The sequence below is a fragment of the Phasianus colchicus genome, chromosome 31 (assembly GCF_987193195.1).
Source record: "Phasianus colchicus chromosome 31, bPhaCol1.hap1.1, whole genome shotgun sequence".
Taxonomy (NCBI): Eukaryota; Metazoa; Chordata; class Aves; order Galliformes; family Phasianidae; genus Phasianus; species Phasianus colchicus.
This window is the reverse complement of record NC_143466.1, coordinates 478,586-500,074: the sequence shown is the minus strand read 5'-3', so window position 1 is coordinate 500,074 and position 21,489 is coordinate 478,586. Positions and strand designations below refer to the sequence as shown.

General features: G+C 46.3%; 1 protein-coding gene and 1 long non-coding RNA gene across 7 annotated transcripts; one reads left to right on the top strand and one right to left on the bottom strand.

Annotated features, from left to right (window-relative positions):
- The first annotated feature begins 5,211 nt into the window (after nt 1-5,211).
- Nucleotides 5,212-13,482, top strand: LOC149914108 (ranBP2-like and GRIP domain-containing protein 3). 2 transcript variants are annotated; one of them, XR_016460610.1, is made up of 11 exons: nt 5,213-5,359; nt 6,430-6,497; nt 6,982-7,093; nt 7,858-8,010; nt 8,663-8,893; nt 9,274-9,419; nt 9,704-9,896; nt 10,484-10,574; nt 12,051-12,227; nt 12,317-12,492; nt 13,161-13,482. XR_016460610.1 is itself a non-coding variant. In XM_090127655.1 (10 exons), the coding sequence occupies exons 1-10, from the start codon at nt 5,285-5,287 to the stop codon at nt 12,073-12,075; spliced, it is 1,329 nt and encodes a 442-aa protein (XP_089983781.1). In that variant the 5' UTR covers nt 5,212-5,284; the 3' UTR covers nt 12,076-12,175. The 2 variants fall into 2 exon arrangements, 1 of the variants encoding a protein (XP_089983781.1); XM_090127655.1 differs by lacking the exons at nt 12,317-12,492; nt 13,161-13,482 and adding an exon at nt 11,327-11,561 and having other exon boundaries at nt 5,212-5,359; nt 12,051-12,175.
- Nucleotides 13,483-13,552: 70 nt separating this feature from the next.
- Nucleotides 13,553-21,489, bottom strand: LOC149914107 (uncharacterized). Of its 5 annotated transcripts, XR_016460647.1 has the most exons (6): nt 19,761-19,850; nt 18,971-19,294; nt 18,057-18,234; nt 16,515-16,629; nt 14,622-15,121; nt 13,553-14,115 (listed from the first exon to the last, which is right to left on the bottom strand). It is a non-coding gene; the product is annotated as an uncharacterized LOC149914107 (long non-coding RNA). The 5 variants fall into 5 exon arrangements; XR_016460646.1 differs by lacking the exons at nt 13,553-14,115; nt 19,761-19,850 and adding an exon at nt 21,423-21,483 and having other exon boundaries at nt 14,584-15,121; XR_016460645.1 differs by lacking the exon at nt 13,553-14,115 and having other exon boundaries at nt 14,584-15,121.

The window sequence follows — 21,489 nt, the reverse complement described above, 5'->3', positions numbered from 1 at the left end:
TTGAAATGTATTGCCCAATTAGCGCTTCTGTTTTTATTAATTCGTCTTGGAAATCGTTTATGGCCTCTTTCTAATTCATCTTCTCAGGGGAAATAAGACTTCGGGAAAAAATTGAATCCCACAAACAATTAGTAAAAGCGACAGCTGTGCCATAAGGGGGATGTATTTAGGGAGGGAGGCGGGGGGAGAGAGATGTTCCAGGCAGGAACGTGCGAGTCTGGGGGACGGCAAGGTCCTAAAAGCGCAGGAGCGGTGCTCGACACGCACCCACCAGTCGCCGGCTGTCACCGTTGCTCAGTGTCACATCGCACCGCGAGCGCTGGGGGGCCGGGAGGGCAGCGGTGCCGGGCAGATCCCCGCAGCGCTCCGCTCCCAGCGAGATGCGCTGCGCGGGCCCTCCCGCCGCGCCGGGCTCTCAGCGCGCCGCAGCCCCGCGGCGCTCCGCCGCTTTCCGCTCTGACTTCGGGGCCTCGCACCGCGTGAGGCGACGTCGGTGCCTTTGCGCCGCCCTCACCCCCAGGAGGCGCCCCTCCAGCACTCGGAGGCGTCCGTGCGGGGAAAGTTTGCTCTCGGCACGCAGCCACGCGCGCCCCACACGCCCGCCCCCGACGAGCCGCTTCCTGCCAGCACGGCGGACGCACGCGCGGTCCCACGCGGACTTTCCGAAGCCGGCGCGGCCCCTTCTGCTGTGCTTTTTCCCTCCCCCTCTCAGCAGAGGTAGGACGGGGGGTGGGCCCACCTCCCGCCGCTCCTCCGGCCGACGCCGCTGGAGCTCGGCGCTCCGCTCCGCTCCCTGCGGCCGCCCCATTGGGCCGCGCGGCGGCAGCGCGATGCGGCGGGTGGGTGCGCGGCTGGGCGGGCCGGGAAGTTGGAGCGGGAGCCGCGGTGGCGCGAGGGGAGGGCGGCTCCGGAGCTGCGGGGAGCCGCGAGGAAGTTGCGGGGTGCCGCGGTGCGGAGATTTGGCGGCGTTCGGGAGAGCGACGGCGCGCCGTGCCCGTCGCCGGGCGCCTCTCGGGGCTTTACGTAACGGCGGCGGAGCCGGGAGCGGCGGAGCGGCTCAGCCCGTCCCGCGCTGCGCGCCGCGCTTCTTCCCGTCCCCGGCAGCGGCAGACGAAGAGCCGCTCCGCTCCGCCGTCCCCCCGGGTTCCCTTCCCCACTGCGCCGAGCGGGGCAGCCCCGGCGGGAGGGGTGCTGCGCGCCCCTGCCCCGGTCGCCCCTTTCCCCATCGCTCCCTGCGTTCTCCCCTTTCTCCCGCTTCTCTCCTTTCCCAGGGCTTTCGCATCCCGCAGCCGATCCGCTCTTCGCGTATGTTGGCAGTGTGCCGTTTTGTTTCTCCCCTCTCCTCATAGCGAGGATCCCGCTCCGCACGACGTGTGCGGGGTTGACTTTGTGCCCCCGCTCGTCTTCGGTCGGTGCCGGGGATGGCAGCGCTCCCCCCCGCCGCGCCCCGCTTGCACTTCTCCGGCCCGTCCGCCGCGATGTCTGCCCACTGTGTAATATTAGGCTGAGCTCTGGGAGCCTCCGCGAAGGCACGGAAAGCGCGGAGCTGCAGCCCCGGTCCTCGCTGCCGCCGCGCTGCTCTCTCCCTGCGAGGGGCCGTGTCTGACGCTGGGCTCCGGCTGTCCCTGGGTGTCCCGGGAGAGCGGCCCCGGCACCGACGCTCCCGTCCTGGTCCCAGCCTCCGGAGGTGCCCGGTGAGTGCTGTGATTCGTTTTCTTTTTATAAAGGGATGGGTGGATGCATGTATGGATGCTGGTGCTGGGAGCTCCGCTGGTCCTCAACGCGAAACAGTAATAAGGATGTGAAATAATACCTATGATTTAGCAGCTGGCCCAGGGCAAAAGCCCTTGCCCTGTCCCCCAGCGGGATCAAAGCTCTCGTGTGGCTTTGGAGGGATATTGGAATTGCTCTTTTTGGAGTTAAACAGATTGGACTCGCTGCGGTTTGCTTCAGTCGCACGAAGGAAGCACACCCACCGGGCAGGGAGCAGGGAGCATGGAGCAGGTGGCGGCCCAGCTTCGAGACACCGTGGCCGTGCCGTGGCAGCAGCTGTAGGTGGCAGCAGCTCTCGGAGCTGTGGTTACTCGGCTCACTGCAGGGGTGCGGGGCTGCAGCTCCTCGGAGCTGGGCGGTGTCTCTGGGCACCGGGCACATGCCGAGCTCCTGAAGCCTCGGAGCAGCTGCGGGGTTTGAAGACTTGTCCTGCTGCAGGAACAGGGTACAGAGCTGGGGTAGCTGTGTGTTTGTGGGTGTGTAGGAATGGAATGTTGTTTCTGCATTAGATGTGAAAAAGGGGGAATTGATCTGAAGAAGTAGAGCACAATGTATTTGTATTTTGCAACTTGTCCTTAGAAATAGCTGATGTAAAAAAGTAGAAATACCGTATTGTTAGTAACATGCTTTGGAAATATAATTGCTGAATTGTGTGATTAATTTTTGCTTGCAAAACTGCAATAGTTTTTAAATGTTCCAAATAGTATAGATATAGTATTATGGACTCGAAAGCATATTGTAGGGCTGTTCTGTTTGGATAAGAGACCCTCAGCAAAAGAAAAACAAACTTAACAAACATCAAAGCAGGCAGGGCCTCCACACAAGACTGGCTTGCCTTGCTCTGTGGGTAGGTTGGGATGCAACAGGCAGGCATCAAGATACTCCCCCCTGTCCTCCTTCCAAGCTTATCTCTATGCAAGGACGAGCAGATGTGCAGAAACAGTGACCAAGTGTTGAGTGAGCAAGTGTGAGAAGTTAACTAATTAGCGATATATGCTTAGCTAGCAGCAATTTATGTTTATCCAGTATCCATATGTTTAGTTGAGCATTAGGAAAATTGTGAACCTGAAGTACTCAGCCAATGAGGAACCAGGGGAGAAAGAGATAAGCATTGAATAATAGGGCATAAAGGATGTAACGCTGTTTTTCTGGGCACTCTCCTGCTTGCAAGAAGCCCGCCATTGCAATTGCAAATAAAATCTGCTTTATCAGAGATACTGTCCTGATAAATTATTCGTATATTTCCAACAAGGGCAAGGAGAGGGATAGCCTTGGGGTGGTTGGTGGCAGAAGGATGTGCGAAGGGCCAAGTTAATTGAAAAGCTGGCTCAATAGGGTTGTCCTGACCTGGAGACATGCAGAGGTGAGCAGTGTTTAGTCCTGGAGTCTCTTCTATTGGGTGCTGGAGCACACAGAGGTAGAGGTCAGCATGCAAGGCATTCTGAGGGCTGGGGACTGAGGGGCAAGATCCACAGTGTGTCTGAGGATGCATTTTGGTGTCACAGACGGTGGTGACTGCACAGCTCTGGGGTTAGGAGAGGAAGAGCGGTTGCAATCCAGGGTTTTGGGAGGCTGCACCATCAGGGCAGTGTCAGTTCTCAGCTCGGGTGACCCCAGGGAGCTGAGAGCATTGATGTAGGTGACAGCTGCTGAGCTGCAGCCTGACGTCACTCTGTGAGCTTTACACGGGTAGCCCTGAACACGGCCGTGTGCACTGAGGTCTTTGCATGCGGCCGCGTGGTACTGCTCACATTTACACGCACACAGGGATGCGTGCGAGTGCACGGGCCTCGGGGAGCTGCGCTCACCGGGCGGCACCGCGGTACCAGGCGGGCCCCGGCTCCAACCCGGCATCGCGGCCCGCACACCCCACCCCTCCGGCTCTCCTATTGGCCAGCCGTGCCCCATCCGGCCCTCTCATTGGCTCTCACCGCCGTCTGTTATGTGCCACGGTCACGTTACGATAAAGCCTGTGCTGGTACTGAGGAGTGGAACGGCTTGTGTCTGCCGGTAACTGCCAGCAGCGCTGCGGCGATTCGGGCAGTGATGCACAGCAGCTGTCGCGCTGACACGTGCTGCACTGACCCGCGTCTGCAGGGCGGCACGAGTGACGTCCGTACGGATGGAAGAACCGGGTCCGTGTTCTTCTGTTGTGCTCGGATCGGTTCGTGGAGTTGAAGCAATTCGAACATCTCCTTATTGCTCCTGAACAAGATTTTGCATAAAATAACTGACGCTTGTGTAGGAATGGAATGTTGTTTCTGCATTTGACATTACAAAGAGCAACTGGTTTGAAGAAGTAGAACATCATGCATTTGTATTCTGTAACTTATCCTTAGAAATAGTGATCTAAGAAGTAAAATTCTGTATATGTTAGCGGTATGTTTTAAAACATTATTACTGAATTATGTGATTAATTCTTTCTTGCAAAACTGGAATAGTTGTTAAATGGTCCAAACAATGTGAGTATAGTGTGTTAGGGATTAGAAAACATACTGTAGAGTTGTTCTGTTAGATAAGAAACTGCCAGCAAGAGAAAAACAGATGTAGCAAACATCAGAGAAGCCAGGGCCTCTACACAAGGCCGGACTGTCTCACTCCGTGAGGAGTTGGGACGTGACAGGCAGGCGCCAAGATAGCACAGAAACATAAGCTCTTAGTTGTTTAATTACCCCTAGCATTTGTGCCCTTTACACTGGTCACTGTTCTGGTCATCCCTCTGTCCTCGCACAGAGATAAGCTGGGAAGGAGGACAGAGGGGAGTGTCTTGGAGCCCGCCTGCGGCACCCTGAGGTTCCCACAGAGTGGGACAGCTCTGCTTCGTGCAAAGGCCCTGGCTCCCTGAAAGCGTGTTCAATGTGTTTCACTTCTGCTGGCCTAACGAGCCACCTCACAGCGGGTTTCCCAGCTCAGAACACTACACCCACATCGCTTAGGACATCTAGAGCCTACCGCAGCTTTGTGAGAAAGGATTTCTCACGTAACTCGGTAACTGCGTTTCTAAAACACGTTACTAATGTGCGCACGGAACTTCTACTTTTCACATCAGCTGTTTCTAAGGATGCGCCACAGCGCGCTTCTTCAGATCAACCGCCCTTTCCAATACCCGACGCAGAAGCGACGCTTCCGCTCTCCGCGGCGCGTCGCTACGGGTGAGGAGAGCGGCTCGGTACGCCTCACCGCGCCGAGCTCCGTAAGACGCGCGAGGGCAGGCCGGCCGAGGACGGGACCGGCGGCGCGCGCAGCCCCTCGCGGCGCCCGGCAGCCCGCGCCGAGCGGCCCGACGTCCCGCGGCTCAAAGCGCCGCCGCGCGAAGCGCGAACCGGCCGCTCGGCGCCGCGCATGCGCCGCCCCGCCCCGCGAAGCGCGAACCGGCCGCTCGGCGCCGCGCATGCGCCGCCCCGCCCCGCGCTGTGACGTCGCGCGTCGCCGCGGTCGGCAGGGAGCTCCCTTAGCGGCGCGCGAGCGCCGGCCTGCCGCCGCTCCCTCTCGCTCGCTCCCTCTCCCGGCTATGGCACGGCGCACGAAGCCCGAGGTGGAGCGGTACGTCGCCTCCGTGCAGGCCGCCGCCTCCTCTCCCAGAGCGGTGAGTGCTGCGGCCCGGCCGGCGCCGCCGGCGGCGCTCCCTCGGCCTTCCCCGGGCCGCGGTGGGGGCCGCTCCCCGCCCGCCCCGTCCCTCCGCCCCTCCCGCGGGTGCCGGGCCCGAGGGCGGGCTCCTCCGGCGGGGAGTCGAAGCCGAGGGAGGCTGCCGGCGGGCGGGCGCGGAGTCGCCTCCTCGGAAACGCGGTTCGCCGCAGCTGCGCGCCTCGGAAAGCCGCTGAGCCCTCGGCGGCTTCGGAAGGAGCCCGGCGGCGGGGCGGAGTTCGGCTCCCTCCCGTTCCGTGGGCACGGTCCCCGGGCTTCCGGCCTTCCCTCTCTCGAGGAGCCGGAATAGGGAACGCGTGCCGTTCGGCTTTGGACTCGTTTGGCCGCTGTGCGGCTGCTGTTGCCGTGGGTGCGACGGCGTTGTGAAACGCCGGCAGGACGAGAGGGAGAGGCGGGGGGAAATAGCTCTGCTGCCTGCGTTGGTGGCTGGGCAGCCGGGTGATCCCCTGCTCTCTGGAACGACTGGCTGTGGAGCGCGGTCGGTGATGGAAGTAGCTGCTGGTCTTCCTGTTGCGTTGATTTTGGAGAGGAGGGTTGTGCGAGGCTGCCGGCGTTTCTTTTGAAGTTCCTTTCCAGCCCCGTTTACGAGGAGGCGGGGCAGGCGAGAGAGGAAGGTGACAGAAGCATGGACAGGAGGAGCTTGATTTGTGGCATTTGTTTTCTTCTGCAACGTAGATAGGTTGCAAGAGAAACAGCTTGTATGTAGCTGACCCCATTCTCCTCTCTTTAGTCGGAAGTGTGCTTGTGAAAAGTAACAAGTGTGAGGACTTGCTTTGCTACTAACCTCAGTTTCGCTTTGGTAGCCTTTGCCAGTTACTGGGAAGAAATGTTATTTTCTTACTCCTGTGTCTTTCAAAAACAAAGCCCAGAGTTCAAGGAGTGAACTGGAACTGATAACTGTGAAGACACTTTCGGAAGTATTATGCACCCCTGGAAAGAAGGGTCTCCCTACTCAATTACTTCAAAAGTACTGTATATTTAAAATGTACCTTTTGGTTTTTTTTTCTTCAGAGATCGTTAAAAGGATTCTTTTTTGCTAAGCTGTACTTTGAGATAAAAGAATACGAACTTGCTAAGAGGTAATAAACGTTACGTATGTTGTTCTGTTCTTTAAAGTGTGATGGGAAAGCTAAATGAAGTAGAGTGGAGAAATGAAGACCGTTGTCATGCTGTTTTAAGGTAGCAGCAAATGGGAGAATGTGGTGCCATTTAAATCTTCCTAAAACAGCAACTTAAAGCATGGGTAGTTACGTGGTGCTGTAAAAACCCATCCGGTAGAAATGTCTTTTATGCCATCGTGTTACGTCCTTCCTACAGTTTCTGTGAGCTACTGCTTTATTTAATGAAGGCCAGTGCTTGCAGGCAAATATGCAACATCTGTACGTGTAGCAATAATGTTGTGCCTTACTTGAAGATCTAGATCAAGCCCCTTGAACTAAATACGGCTAACTGTCCTGTATGACAGATTAAAGTCCCACGTTAGCTGCAAGGTGTGGGGGGACTTGTAATACTGAGGAATACTGATCCTTCTGGTTTTTCTTTCTTTCTTTATTTACTCTGTAGATATACATCTATTTATCTCAGTGTCCGAGAGAGAGATCCCAAAGCGCACAGGTTTCTGGGACAGATCTACGAGGCTCAGGATAACACGGAAAAAGCTTTTGGGTGTTACAAGGTAAGCACCTCACTCACCTCCCTGATGTCCTACTTTATTCCTTTGTAAATGGACTTGATCTTTGTGCTTCCTGCTCTGATAGTCTTCTTCCCGCTGCCCTTTGGACTAAGAATATGTGAGCCCTGTAGAATTCTGCAGTAGGGATTATGGTGACAGCAGTAATCCGGCTGCTACTGAAAGACTGGACTGAGAGTGTTTTTCAGTTGCATTGTTTGTTTTCTTGTTAGCGGTGGGCTTTTTGTTTGTTTGTTTCCTCAGAGGTAGAGGGAATGGGGCAAATACAGTTCCGATTAGGTAAGCATATAAATGTGAACTTCACAGTCTGTGTTCCATTATTCAGGCGCCGGGGAGGGAGAGGATACACACAAAAGTCTTGTTGCCAGCACAGTGACTGAGTGCCATCAGTCTTTGTGACTTAATTCTGTTTTCCGGAAGCCTCCGTATTAGGTTAGGCTAGAGATACCCCTGGTCTGGCTGTCTGAGTAGAGCAGCAGCGGGTGGTAGAGGAGCTGTTTTTGACATTGTTTCTCTTACGGTGTTCTGAATTCCAGCAGTTGTCTGGGTGTTACAAACCAATGGTGGCCTTTCAAAAGGGAGGCTTTTCTTAAAGCAGTGAGAAAGTATTTATTGATAGTTCTAATTTGACTTGCTGGGTCTGTTTAATGGGGGACATGTTTGACATGTTTTCTTTCTTGTTCTATGTTGACTGCAAGATCAAGTTACTAGTAACCTTTTTTCTTATGTGTATGCATGGGGAAAACCAGCGTTCTGTGGAGCTGAATCCAATGCAGAAAGATCTTGTACTGAAGATTGCAGAGTTACTATGCAGTAATGACATCGCTGATGGAAGAGCAGAGTACTGGGTTGAGAAAGCTGCCAGGCTCTTCCCTGGGAATCCTGCTGCTTACAGATTGAAGGTAAATTCCAGCTTCTGATCTCTGTTCTGTGCCTAGAAGAAACTTTAGTTGCATCAAGTGATGGGAAAACCATGGTAGTAATATTATCCAAGAGGTCAAGATTAGATAGGTTAAGTTTTGTCTTTATTACATGACTACACAGCTTTCTAGTTTTTTTTAATTTGAGTTGAAAACTGTCAAGTGTAGGAGATGCTGTTATTCCCTAATACTGTGTAAATGCTTTCAGTCATACGATCTCACTTTTGTACAGGCGTTAGTTTTCTGGAGCACAACTGCAATGAAATCGAAGTCTTGAGAGGCTTGTGCTTTGGGATTTTTTGTGTGGTTATGTTATTTTATTTTATTTTTTTTAGACAAGCTGTTCTGTATTGACGTGTGGCATCTTTGAACCAGGTGGTTTGACAGTCTTAACTTAGCATCTAACTTAGCATCTACAAGATGCAAACTCTAAAGCTTTGGGTTTTGGTTTTGTTTTTGTTTTTTTCCTCACTTCTAAAATGTTTGTCAAACTCTCTGTAGCACCTACCAGCTTTCCAGAGCAGTTTTAGTAATGTAGTCTGTAATGGCAATGAGAAAACAGTCAGGTAACATAGTTGCTGAAGAGGCTCTCGTAGAGAATGAAATTTTAACGTGTTGCCTTGGTATGTGATAGGAGCAGTTACTGGAGCGTAAAGGCGAAGATGGCTGGAATCAGCTCTTTGATATGACTCAAACCGAGCTCTATGCGAGACCAGACGATCCCTACCTTAACATCAGACTGGTTGCTCTCTACCGTTCAAATAATAGATTAAGAGATGCTGTGCTTCATTGTCAGGAGGCAGAGAAGAAAATACCTGTAGACTCCAGCTTGGAGTGGTGTTTGTGCGTCGTAAAGACATTTGAGGTATTTAATCATGTTTTGATCCTGTCATAATCTCCCATGTCCTTGAAACCGGTGTTATTCTCTTAGTATCGTTACAATGGCAGCTAATTCTCAAGTGGCTTAACTCCTTTAAATGTAATGTCTGTGGAAACAGTGATTTATTTAGGATTTTCTTAAGCCTTAAAGAGTTGTTTAGTTTCTAGCTGAGGTACTAAGTTAGATATAGCAGTTCCATCAGGGAGTGAATTGCTGAGGCATATAGTTCCTGGAATTTTGCTGCTGAAGAATACGTTAACATCTCACCTGGGAAACTGGATTATGTAGCAAGATGTTCTGGAGAAACTCTTGCCTTCATAGAAGGATGGCGGTTCCTCATTCTGTGATGAACTTTTATTCTTTAGGAATACCTTCAATCAGTACGAGACTTGGAGGCTGATAAAAATAATTGGAGAGCTGTCAAGAAGGATCATCTGCTGGCCTATTCTAGCTTGGTTAAAATGACGCTTGCTTCTAGAGATGTTCGAGAAAGCAGAGGGGCCCTTGAAAGGTACTCTTTTAACTGTTCTGCTTATTTAAAAAAAGAAAAAAAAAAAAAAATTGAATATTTTTTCTGGGTCACCGAACTTCTAGCAGGCGTCATTTTCAGTGAGTAGCTGCTTTATGGATGGAAGAGGAGTTTCTCTGTACTAACTGCAAAGAGCAAATGTTGCTAGGCTTGATCCGCAAGCTGTGACTGAGCTAAAGGCCTCAGAGAAGACTCAGTGATAGGGGTCTAGTATAAATCCTGGGAGACCAGGACTTGGTTGAAAATGAATCTTTTCTATGTTCCAGTTTTGATTGTGTGCTTCACTCTGTGAAGCCGTGTGCGGATGGACCTGATGAGCTGTCTCGTACCTTCCTTGAAATGAAAGGACACTTCTACATGCACGCTGGAACTTTCCTGCTGAAAACGGCCCAGAACAACGAGGCACAATGGAGAGATGCATGTGAACTCGCAGCATTGTGTTATCTGAAAAGTTTCCACGTAAGTCACTGTTCAGTTTGTGCCTGTAATTGTTGCAGTTCTTGAATGCTCTCACTGTATGCGCACTGAACGCCTGCATTCCAAAAACTAACTACTGTTTTTGAGGCTGTCTCCTGGCCAAATCTTACCCTTCCATACTTGTTTAAAAGATTTCAAGCAGTGTGAAGAAAATCTCATCTGTTTCACTTGTCAGAAGTAAAATGACTAAGCGCTAATGAGTGTGTTTCCTGTAGGCTATTCCCTTCTCTGTAATGCAGCTAAAATAACTAATATTAAGGTTAGTGGGATGGGGGGGAGGGGAATGACCTGAGTAGCTCTCGCATACTAATTGCGTAAGCAGCAGAGCTTGATCAAGCTTAATTCTTTGCTTTATGGAATAAAATCAGTTTTCCCTTTTGCACAAGTGCTTGCATTCAAAACATCGCTTTCTCTTGTGCGCTCTTACAGCTATTTGCAATTGTTCAGTTACTCACCTTGTGTCCTTTTCAGGAAAGAAACAAGCTTGTTTCCTAACTTTTAAGACTAAATGAGGGTGAGTTGTTTTTTGTTGAGAAGAAGCTGTAGCAATTCTTTTCTTTCTTTGCCAGATTCCTAAACCAAAGTCAAAACTAATAAGAGGAGATCGTGCTGGGCAAGATGCGCTGGAAATGTTGGCCTGTGACCGAAAAAGCCAGTCTGGTAATAAAAACTAAGAATTGTTCCATAGTTCCATTTTATGAGCAGTTAATGTCAGAGTTAATGGCTTGTTAAAGAGCACACTTGGCGTCTTGGAACATGCTATCAAACGTTCTGTATTTTGGCTACATATGAAATACAAAAGAGCGGTTTGATCCTGACACGTAACGGGCTTTTTCTTTTTATTTCCAGGACGTTAAGATAGAATTTAACTTTCAGTGTCTCTGAGTCTGCTGGTTTCTGCCTACTAATATACTATTTGTAAGCATTGCTAGTCCCAAGTATAAAAGAAAATATTGCTCCTTTCCTGTCGCTTTTGTTCCCTTCTTTGTTCCAACAGGTTTGGTTTGGTGCATTTTTTTTTTTAATTTTTTTGGTGAAGCCGAGGTAGTTGTTTTCAGTCTTCATTATCTTGTGGGCTCTAGATGAAAACAAAGAAAACACCAGGCATCAGGCTGAATTGTTCCTGAATAGATGAGACTGACAGCTACTTATTTTGAAGACAATTGCAGTGTCATTGTAATAAAAATACACAGTAATTCTGGAGAACTGGATTTGAAAACGCCTTGGGACTGCTGTCAGCCCATATGCTAAAAGGGTGACTTAATTATAGGGAGAGTGTAAGCTAGAAATTTGTAAATATCATAAGGGGAAATCTGGATTCCCAGCCTAAAGCAGCAGGAACAACCCACTGCATCAAATATTGTTGTCCTTGTTTAAGTTGAGTGTTCTTATGTGACATTACGTTTTTCTAGGTCATATGTTGCTGAACTTAAGCCACGGCAAGGAAGACTTCTTGAAAGAGATTGTGGAAACTTTTGCAAACAGAAGTGGTTTATTTACATTGTTTGAAAGCCTGTTTGGGAGTGGAGCTTCTAAAGAGAGGTCTTTTCTCAGCACAGATGATATAGGAGATGTCAGTCCCCAAGCACCAGAGCAGGGAGAACTGAGTAAATACGATATTGATAAGAGATGCTACTTAAACTCAACGTAAGCATGACTCTGTATTAGAGGTTCTTCTACAAGTGCTTCATTTGCCACAAAAGACAAGTGTCTGTAATAGCTGCTCCTGGTTGCCCTAATCAGAGGGTGCTTTGCAAGAAGTTTCACTTTCAGCTGTAGCTGAGGGGCAGTATCATCATGCCAGGTTCTGAAGAATTTCTCACATACTTCCTGCTTCCACACTGTTGTCTTCTGGTCTGTTCTGACTCATTTCCAATTGAAGCTGGAAAGTGCTTGTATGCTGATGAGTGCTGATAGGAAGGCCCACATTATTTATGTGTAATCTATGAACACAGGTGACAGGCATAAAAATGAAATAATTCCAGGATGAATTGTGAACTAATGATATCTTCCCATTTTTTAGGCTTAACTTGATGATGAAGTCTGGCTTTGAATTTGAGTGTAACAGGAGTAGAATGATACCTTTCCTAATGAGGACGCAGATCCTAGCTTCTTACAACCCTTGTTTTTGCATAGGTGCTGTTCGGATGCACAGTGGTAGTCTCCAGCACCTTGCATGGCTTGGCTTGCAGTGGAATTCCATGTCTGTTATTCCCACTGCGCAGATCATTACAACAACTCTTTCACTTGCCCCAAGAGACATCAAGACTGGAAACAGATGCTCCTGAGTCCATTTGCCTGTTGGACCTTGAAGTAAGCAAGCTTCCTAAGTTCTTAAATGCATTTAAATGCCTGTTTTTTGCTACCTAATACCTTCTGTTTGTTTATTTTCACTAAAACAGGTTTTTTTACTCGGGATGGTGTTCACTAGCAACTTAGAACTGCAAGAGAAGTTTAATACTCAGCGTGGCACACATCAACCTCTGTTCTTACCGTTGCTGCTGTGCAAACAGTTCTGTACTGAGAAGCAAAGATCCTGGTGGGATGCTGTTTGTGCTCTTATGCAGAAAAAAACAACGTAAGGCTTCTTCAGTTTGGAAATATTGGAACCAACCTTCTAGATGGCCTCTGAATTGATTCCCATAGGTTGCGTAAAACTAGTTCCTTTTGTTTGACATTGTATAATCAATGAAAATTATATAAAGGAATATTATATAATTTAATAATATTAAGATGTTATAATAATGAAATAAGCAAGAGAGTTAGGCACAGTGAGACAAAGAGAATAAATAGGAGGCTTACCCGTGTCATGGGCTCGCTCAGGAAACTCCAGTGGAGTGGATCTTTTGAAGAGAGAGAGAGAGATCCTTCCCCACTGGTAGTCAGCTCTTAAATGGGTCTAGGAGAGGTGGAGCCAGGCTCCACCCCTTCCTGCAGCACAGCTGAATTGCTTTCACCTGTGCTCCCAGGGCTGACTCATTGCTCGCCTCAGGTGACTAATCAGAGGTTCAGGCCGTGACTCAGCAGTTCCCATACAGACATCCTTTAAACGTTAAATGTTTTTTGCTGTAGGGGTGTGAGATGCTGAAGAACTTTGTAAAAACGGGCTTTACATTTCTGACAGTGCATTTGTAAAGAAGAGCTAGCTTAGGACTGAAGCTGCTTGTTATGTTCATCAAACAAATGACGTGTGAACAGATGAAAAAGAGGGAATACTAATTGAGGAATATTTCTTTTGATATTCAGACCAGACTCGGCAACCAAACTGAAGCTTCTTGTACAGCACGGAGTAAGTACTGTGTGAGCCCTGGAGAAACACGGCCTTCAGCCTGCCTTAATTATACGTTGGGCAAGAAGTCTGCAAAAAACAGTACGTTAAGATTATCTGTAAATAAGTATCATCTGTTTTTCTCTAATTTTGCAAACTCCTGAAGAGGAAGGAGAAACAACAAAGTTTTCAAGCAATGATTTTATTGACGGTAATTTCTCAAATGCATCTCAATAGCTTTCCTGTTTTATTTAAAATGAAATAAAAGGAGAATGATGGCAAGTCTGATTTGGGTTTCCAATTGAATCTTGCGTCATCTAGTTACAAATGTCTTCATGATATTAAAAATGAAAATATTTCTCTACATCTGCTCCACCCTCTACAAATATGATTTTGTTTTGCTGCTTCCCTAATCCTGAACATCTGAGCATTTGAAATCCAGCAATGAAGAGTCACATACACATTTTTAGTAAACATCCAGCTGAACATCTGTACATCCACTCAACACACAACTCTTGCCTGGTGTATGTTCTTGTTCTATCCTGACTGCAATACTGTTGCTAATCATGTCATGGCATTTATTGTCTGCAGGGATGCCAGCATATTTCAATCACCTGCCCTTCATCGCTGACAAATTTAGGATCCACCTGCAAATTTGCAGAACTCCCAAATGTAATCCTCCTTTATTTATCCAAGCAGAGATGTGTACACAACACCTTGCACCTGGCTTCCAAAGAATAAAGGTCTATCCATTATGGTGCTGGACTGCACAGTCAAGGGAGTCTGGAGGGAAACGGTACAACTACATATACCTCTTCTTTAAATGCTAGGTGCTGTCCTCTGACAAATTTAGTCTTTGTTAGTCTTCAGCAACCAGATGAAAGAGCTGCTTGATGCAGCTCATCTTAACACACGGTCATCTTAGAACTGCAGCTGTAAGGAAGACCACGCCATTCAAAAGCTTTGTGTTAAACCACTACTCCTGAGTGGCAAGTCGTCTTTATGTTCTTGGGGAAAACTGGGTGTCATTAGCTGCTCTCATTTAAACATCTGTAAAAGCTTGAAACAGCTCAACATAAGCAACACTAAGCTTGAAGAGCAACTAGATTCTGATTAGCCCAGCTATCCTGAAAATAAGAATTACAACTATTGTTTTGTACTTTTAGATCACTAAAATAACATTCCTTTTACTGTCTTTAACATTTCAACCCAAAAGTTACAAAAAAAATGCACTGAAGTGATTCTGATACATTATTAATGACAAAGATTACATTTTCAGCACCACTGCATCTTGTGAAGAAAGTACATGCTACAGGATATTTTCACAACAACAGGACTAGACTGCTTATCTTTATAACTTAAATGGAAGATAAAGAAGTAAATCTTATACAGAGACTTGAAATATGAACTGTCACCTAAACTGCTTTAGAGATACTTACGTGGCAAGTAACTGGAAGCCATAGAAATGTTATAATGCCCACTAGCACTACGTTTGTCACAGAACTTTACTGCCTTTCCATATATCCTGCTTCTCACTTGGTGACATTTTCTTCTGCAAGGACCTCGCAATGCTTCCTGGGACATCTCCTGATTTTAGCTCCGCAGGCAGAGGTCTTTTCTCAGTGGAAGATCAGGCACATCAAGGTTGAAAATGGGATTAGGAGATGCATTTGCTGATCACTGCTGCACACTTTTCTAACCCTTTCATGGAAGCTGATCAGCGATATTCCAGGTAAGTACGTTAACCTTTACACTTGTGAAAGACAACGTGTCAGCTGATGCTTACCTCCACGTGCCACTGTTTGCCCATAGCGTTCACCACACGTCCTTCAACTGGTCTTCTGTGTGCTCCACAGATGGGGACGCCCATTTTGTCACGGCAGGCAAACCATGTAATTATTCTCTCTTTGGTTTGTGAGCATCAGCAGTGAGTTCCTTCCTGTTCAAAAATTCATTAATTGAGAGCACGAATAGAACAATTTCAACTCAAGAGCTTCCGTAGAGATCATTTAATTTTTAGCACTTGTTTCAGTAACAGGATTTATACTATAATAATGCCTTTAGCAGCATCAAATACGACAATTCAATATGATTATTTTTTTTAAACAAGCTTGATTGATTCCGAGAAAAGCCTGCTAAGTAGGATGCATCAAATCTCTATGAAAATAGCTACGGAGCTTGTCTCAAACAGGTTAGAAAGCTGTAGTCATGCCTGGCTTACATTCTGGCTCTCTTAGCACAGGTTTCTTTTAGATTTACTTAAATGTAATTGAAGGAAAGAAAAATGCACTTTCCCCGTGATATCAAACATCAGAGAAAGAAAGATATAAGCTGACAATACCACTGACACAACACTACAGGTTGTTCTTCAAATCAGCCTCTGCCATGATAATGAAATGATAGCTTCCTTTGTACTAAAAAGCAAACAACTAGTAACGTGTGTTGTATCCTACAATGCCCCCTCATCCATGCATCACTGGGGGATGTAAAAACATGCAGCTATGTATTCTGCAGCTGCAGAAGCTGATGAAACAAGATGAAGGAAATCTGAAAAGAAAAAACACACTTTGTGCAACTCAACTAAAAGCAAAGAACATAGGCAAGATAATGACTGAAGCAGCTGAAGACAACCAATTTTCTGCCCTTTGTATTAGAAAAATAATGTCAATCATTTTGCTGCTATAAGCAAGTTTGCACCCAGATTTCCTACTTCCTATGGTACCACCCTGTGCTGCAAATTGCAGTCTTTCATCCCGCCCCACTCCCATGCTTTACCCTCAGACTCTTCAGAAATTTACATTGGAAGCTGGATGGCAAAACGGGCCCTAACTCTCTACATAACCACATGTACTGCATTAAAAGCATGAAATCAATGGCTACACAGTTTACTTAAAAAAAAAAAAAAAAAAAAACCGTGAAGGATCCCACTGAAATGAGCGCATTTATTAGTGAAAAAGGTGATAAACTGGACTCAGATTGGGGAACCCCTGTTGGGAAAACAAAAATCTATTTAAAAATGACAAAACTTCTGCATCTGATTTGTTTTTAAGTGTCTACCACAGTGTATCCTACTCATCCTGAAACATCACCAGGTACAAAACACACTTGACAGGAAATCTGGTGTCGAAGTAGACAAGTAGTTAATATTTTATGCACACATTTTAAGATATCCACTCTGTTTTGTGATGCATTCTTAGACTTTTTTCTCATAAAAGACACTTTGGTTACTCCATCTCAGCAGGAAAGCCTTAGGAACCATAACCTCTACATCCCTCCCAACTGTCATTCCATTTTCATCATTACCAGTTATAGAAGGAAGGGTGAAGACCCACCTGCCGTCATTCTTGACGAATCCAACTCCTGCCAATATTTGTTGGCAGATATCACAGCAGAAGCACTTCCAGTGGTTGTTCACAGCTTTAGTAATGCAACCAATAATGAACTCACCTGTAGGAAACATAGTAACAGGATGTAAAATGCCATGCTACACAAAGTTAAAAGAAGCCTGCAACTGAATTGCTAGAATTACATCACCATTTTTGCCTTGCTCCTCTTCTAGAAAAGGACACTTTTCAACTGTTGTTCACACAGTGTTGGCTTCTACTCCACTAGGCCTAGAATCAAGGCTTGAAAGAGCTCCATACTCAAAGCACAACAGAACTGAGTTTGGATGGCCCTGACCCTCCTGCGAGAAAACTCCTGCAGTCAAAGTACAGCAGAATACAAAGACACACAGAGATACAGCAGGAGAATGCACTTGCTAAACAGCAAATCCAACACGCACACCAATTTCTGATCTACCACAGAGTCCTGTGCTGGGAGGCACTGAGGAAGTGAGAAAACTACCATTTCATATTCTCTGCTGCACAGCCATGCCAAACACTCACGCTGTTCTCTGCACGCACGCTGCAGCCAAGGCCCTGAGCAGCGCAAATGCTGCCTGCAATACGTCGGGAGCTCCGCCTCCTGCTGCTGCCAAAGGCTGACACCCGGCTCTGAAGAGCCTACAGATCAAACAGCTGCCAAAGAGAAGTGATCAGGCAGATAACAGGTATGAACGAAACGAAGTCTAACATGCAAGTCTGTGGCATTCCCCTGAAGTCATAGCTTTCCAAGAATAAAATGCGATGGTCTCTAGAAGTGTCGGGAAAGCTTGAGGCATCGCTGCTGACTGCAGCCCTGCTGATTTCGGCTACTCTCACCACATTCAAGAACTGGAAAAGCCCACTTTCAGGCAGGATTCATGGAGTGCTGCAGCCCAGATGGGTTTTTCTCTCAATGAAAAGCCTTCACATGAAGCTTACCTGACATCGAAGTCACTAACTATTCTGTGAAATGTGGTATTCTTGAACCCACAAGCCTTTCTCCCCTGTGCACAGGGCCCTGAAATTTTCAGCTGTTCGAGGGACAATATTTGAAAGCAGCTCCGTGGTTGTGTGTCCTAAAGGTTCGTCACTGGCAGAAACAAAATACACAACAACAGGGTTGGTGTCCTTTGACAGCTCCGCTGCCAGAGAGAGGTGGCCCTTCTGCAGCTCTGACAAGCTTTGCTGGCATTCTCCAAATCCCCTCTCAAAAGAATTAGCCAGTTCTTGAACTTTAGCTCTGACCCCAAATTGCTCTACATCTGAAAACAAATCCAAGAAGAGATTTCCTTAGCTCTAGTCACTGCAGCCAGAGATCAGCAGCTTTTGTTCTGTATAATCTCCAGGGTAAAACAAAGCCAAACAAACTACAGAAGATACTGAAAAGAACTGTAAAAACCACTCAACCGACTAACCAGCATCACCTGTAGCTGTCCAAATTAAAACACTGTTTGATGTTTCAGAGGGCACTAAGTTCATTTCTTTAGCGATGACATGCTTTGCACACACCTCAAGAACTTGGTCCCTTCTCATAAGGATCCTGTAACACTTCTTCTGTGTATGGAAGAGGACCCTGAGCTCTCCAACACCGCGCTCCTTCCACTGAGCAGCATCTCTGGCCCAATTGTAAAATTTCGCCCTCTCTTTGAAGGGAATTCCTTCATCTTCTTCTCCAGACTACCTCCACCTAAAACACAGCACAGTAATGCGTGATTCCCCCAGAAGTTGTTGTCACCAACAACACTGTTACAATTCTGACATCATAATCCAAAATCCAAAATTATTCGATGTTTTCCTTTCTTCAGTGGCTTTGTACCCACAGCTCTATACTCATCATGCACTGAAGTGACCGAACAGCCCTGCCTTCTCAAAAGGAGAGAGCCCAACAGATTTCAGCCTTTGAAATTCATTTTTAAGCTATCAAGTGTGCCGGCATATTTCCCAGTGAAATTTCAGGTCTGCTGAATGATGTGCTGAGTGATAACCCAGCACTGTTAGCATTCCAGGTGTTGCCCTTATGAAGGCTGCTAAGTAACTTAATACTGGCATTTGATCAGAATAAGAATCAACTGAAAATAATAAATGGAGGCCTCACAGCTGCGTATCCTCCTCACTTTATATGTGCACATTACTGCCTTTTAACATCCTTCAATTAACACATCTTCCACAGTTAAAGAAAAGCTTGAAAGAACTGGAGAAACATGTGACAGACAAGCATTTCTGAAGGAGAAAAAGAGCAGGCAAGGCAAGAAAGAAAACAACAGACGTCATAATATGATTAACAGATGAGGAAAGGCAGACAAGATATTGCAGAAAGAGGAAGACAACATTTTGCAGACTTCATCAGATTAACTGTTCCAATTAAAGGACACTACATACTGTTTATTTGTGCTCTATCAGTCTTGCTTAGTCATTATACTAACCTGCAATTAAGTTCTATTCTTTACAGGAAGCCAAACTAGAAGACTACAGTCATTGCAAGCTTCTCCTCTTATTAGGCATACTAAGGTTAAACACGAAATCCAGACATGAACAACTGAGTTAAGCCTTACAAAGCTACATCAGGCTTCTTCAAGCAAGTTGTTCTACTTCCTAAAAAGCTGTATCATCACCTCCTGGTAAATTCTCTGACACGCAAGCAGTTTCTGTGGATTCTGCTTCTCCGCTGCTGGCAGCTGACTGCACAAATACTGTTGCTGTTGCTTCACTGGTTGATGGAGTATGTAATTCTTCCTTACTTGTAGAGACTAAGTCAGTACGATTAATAAAACAGTAAGCAAATAAGACATAAGAGCCTAAAATACAAACTTCAAACTACATTAAGTCTGGACACTAAGAATAACGACTCCCTCCAAAAAAGCCACATTTTCTCTCTCCCCTCCCTCCCTTCCAGAAATTGATAAATTTCTTCATTTATTTACAACAGTAGTACAGTAAAAACATGATAGTAAGTTCTCAGTCTCCAACTTTCCTATAGTGCTACTAATGTTTCAGAACAGCTAACTAACAGGGATTAAGGGAAGTGAACAACTGGGGAAAAACAAAAAAACAAACAAGAATTGTTGTTGGAAGGTTTCAGACATTCTTCATCACTCTTAAAACACACACAGCTTTGACTCAACAAGAGACTGAAGTACCTTTGAAGCAGTACGATTCCAAAACAAGCACCATTTCCCTTGGAAACTGCTCTGAAATCACTTAACTCTTACATACCTGCTAGGAGGAATTCTACTAGCCAAAGCTGTTTCTACTTTAGGAGGCAAAGCTGTTTCCTTTCTCTCCCGGAGAAACTTAAGTTCTTAGTTGTACCATAGTTCCAGTGCCAGAACAGACTTGAGACACAGTCAAACAAGTCAAGTAGTTTCTAATCTGCCGGACGCTTTATTTCTCACTAAGTGAAAATAGTCTAAGAATAATACTGCAAATTTATTGCCGAGAGCCTTCTGGACTGGCATCCTCCGCACTGCTACTAAAGCCACAGACAGACGTAGAAGGGACCTGTGGAGTTTCTCCGTTAGCCTTCTGCTCAGAAGATTTAGTTTCCCAAGCAGTAACACATTCACGTTTGACTGGGGGGCCTGCTGCAAAGCACAAAAATTAGTGGAAAACAGCTGATAAGACAGCTAAATACCGTGATCATTTTTGGCACATACATTATAAAGTAACCTAACGATACTCAGAACATCTTAAATGTAGAGCTATTGAAATAACATCATTATGTAAAAAGACACTCATTCAGGATAACCAAGGAACTGTAAATCCGTCATACTTGGGTTTTCTGCTGCTATCAAAGAACCTCCATGCAATAATGAAGACTTCAATCTTGCAACTGCCACTACAAATACTAGCTTCCTTTGACATTTACTTATATTTCTGGAAGCTCAATACGTGCCACCTTTTATTAGTACACAGACACTCACAGCCTCAGAAAGAGTGACTGGCCAAATGGAAGATGACAGTTTTTCTCAATTTAAATATTGTAAACATATTGTAAATGTTGTCTGTTGGTTTTAGTAGCACTATACACTTTCCTTTTGAAATTCAAGTCACAGACCAAGAACAGGTCAGCATTTTCATATTGTTACAAGAATTATTGATGGCCATACGCCAAACAAAATACAACCACAGAGAAGAGCCATATGGGTATCATCTACAGAGGAAAAGCAAAACCAAGGACTGAAAAAGAAAGTAAGAAACGGAAAGCAGTCAGCAGCAGCGTGTGCTACCGATGAACTTTGAGCATTTGGAACTCCAGATGGTATTAACCAGAGACTGAATAGAGCTTATTTCACAACACTTCTGGGAAGTACAAGAAGAAAAAGCACGACAAACAAAGGCTCAAGCGACAGAAGTTACTGGAAAGGAATGGAAGCAGTCAAGAAGGATGCCTCAACTGCTGTTCTCGTAGGTTACCAGTCAGAGCGAGGCCTTGAACACAATAACTGCCAGCTCAACACAAAAAATGCACTGTCAGCACTTCACCCTGACATTTTAAACAACGCCTCGTTGTTTAAACAATATTAGCATCTCCTGGTTCTAGCAGTACCAAACTCCTTCCCTACAAAAAAAGCAACACTAAGATCAACTCTGACGCCTCGGACAGATTCCAAAATCCTACCTGCAACTCCCTTTCTCACTACAGAGTTGCACTGAGTCCTGCATAAGGCACATTTCTGTTCTTACGTGCAAAGAACTACAACTTCATATTTACTCAAGTTGAAAGTCTAGGATTTGAAGATTCACAGACGTGCATTAGAACTGAAAGAAACGACATACTATTAAGACAGAAGAAGTAATACACAATGACCAGCATTAACAAGTGACTGACTAATGAGCTGCACACTTGAATAAATTACTGGTTCAATTAACACTCACCTTTCTCCAGGATTTTAAACGAGAAGTTGGAGGGCCCACCCTGTGCCGAAGGAGCCGGCTGGGATGC

Coding starts and splice junctions, on each gene's coding strand:
- LOC149914108 (XM_090127655.1), top strand. CDS start 5,285: ATGGCACGGCGCACGAAGCCCGAGGTGGAGCGGTACGTCGCCTCCGTG. Junction 8,894..9,273: donor GCGTCGTAAAGACATTTGAG/GTATTTAATCAT, acceptor TTTATTCTTTAG/GAATACCTTCAATCAGTACG. Junction 11,562..12,050: donor AGATGCTACTTAAACTCAAC/GTAAGCATGACT, acceptor GTTTTTGCATAG/GTGCTGTTCGGATGCACAGT.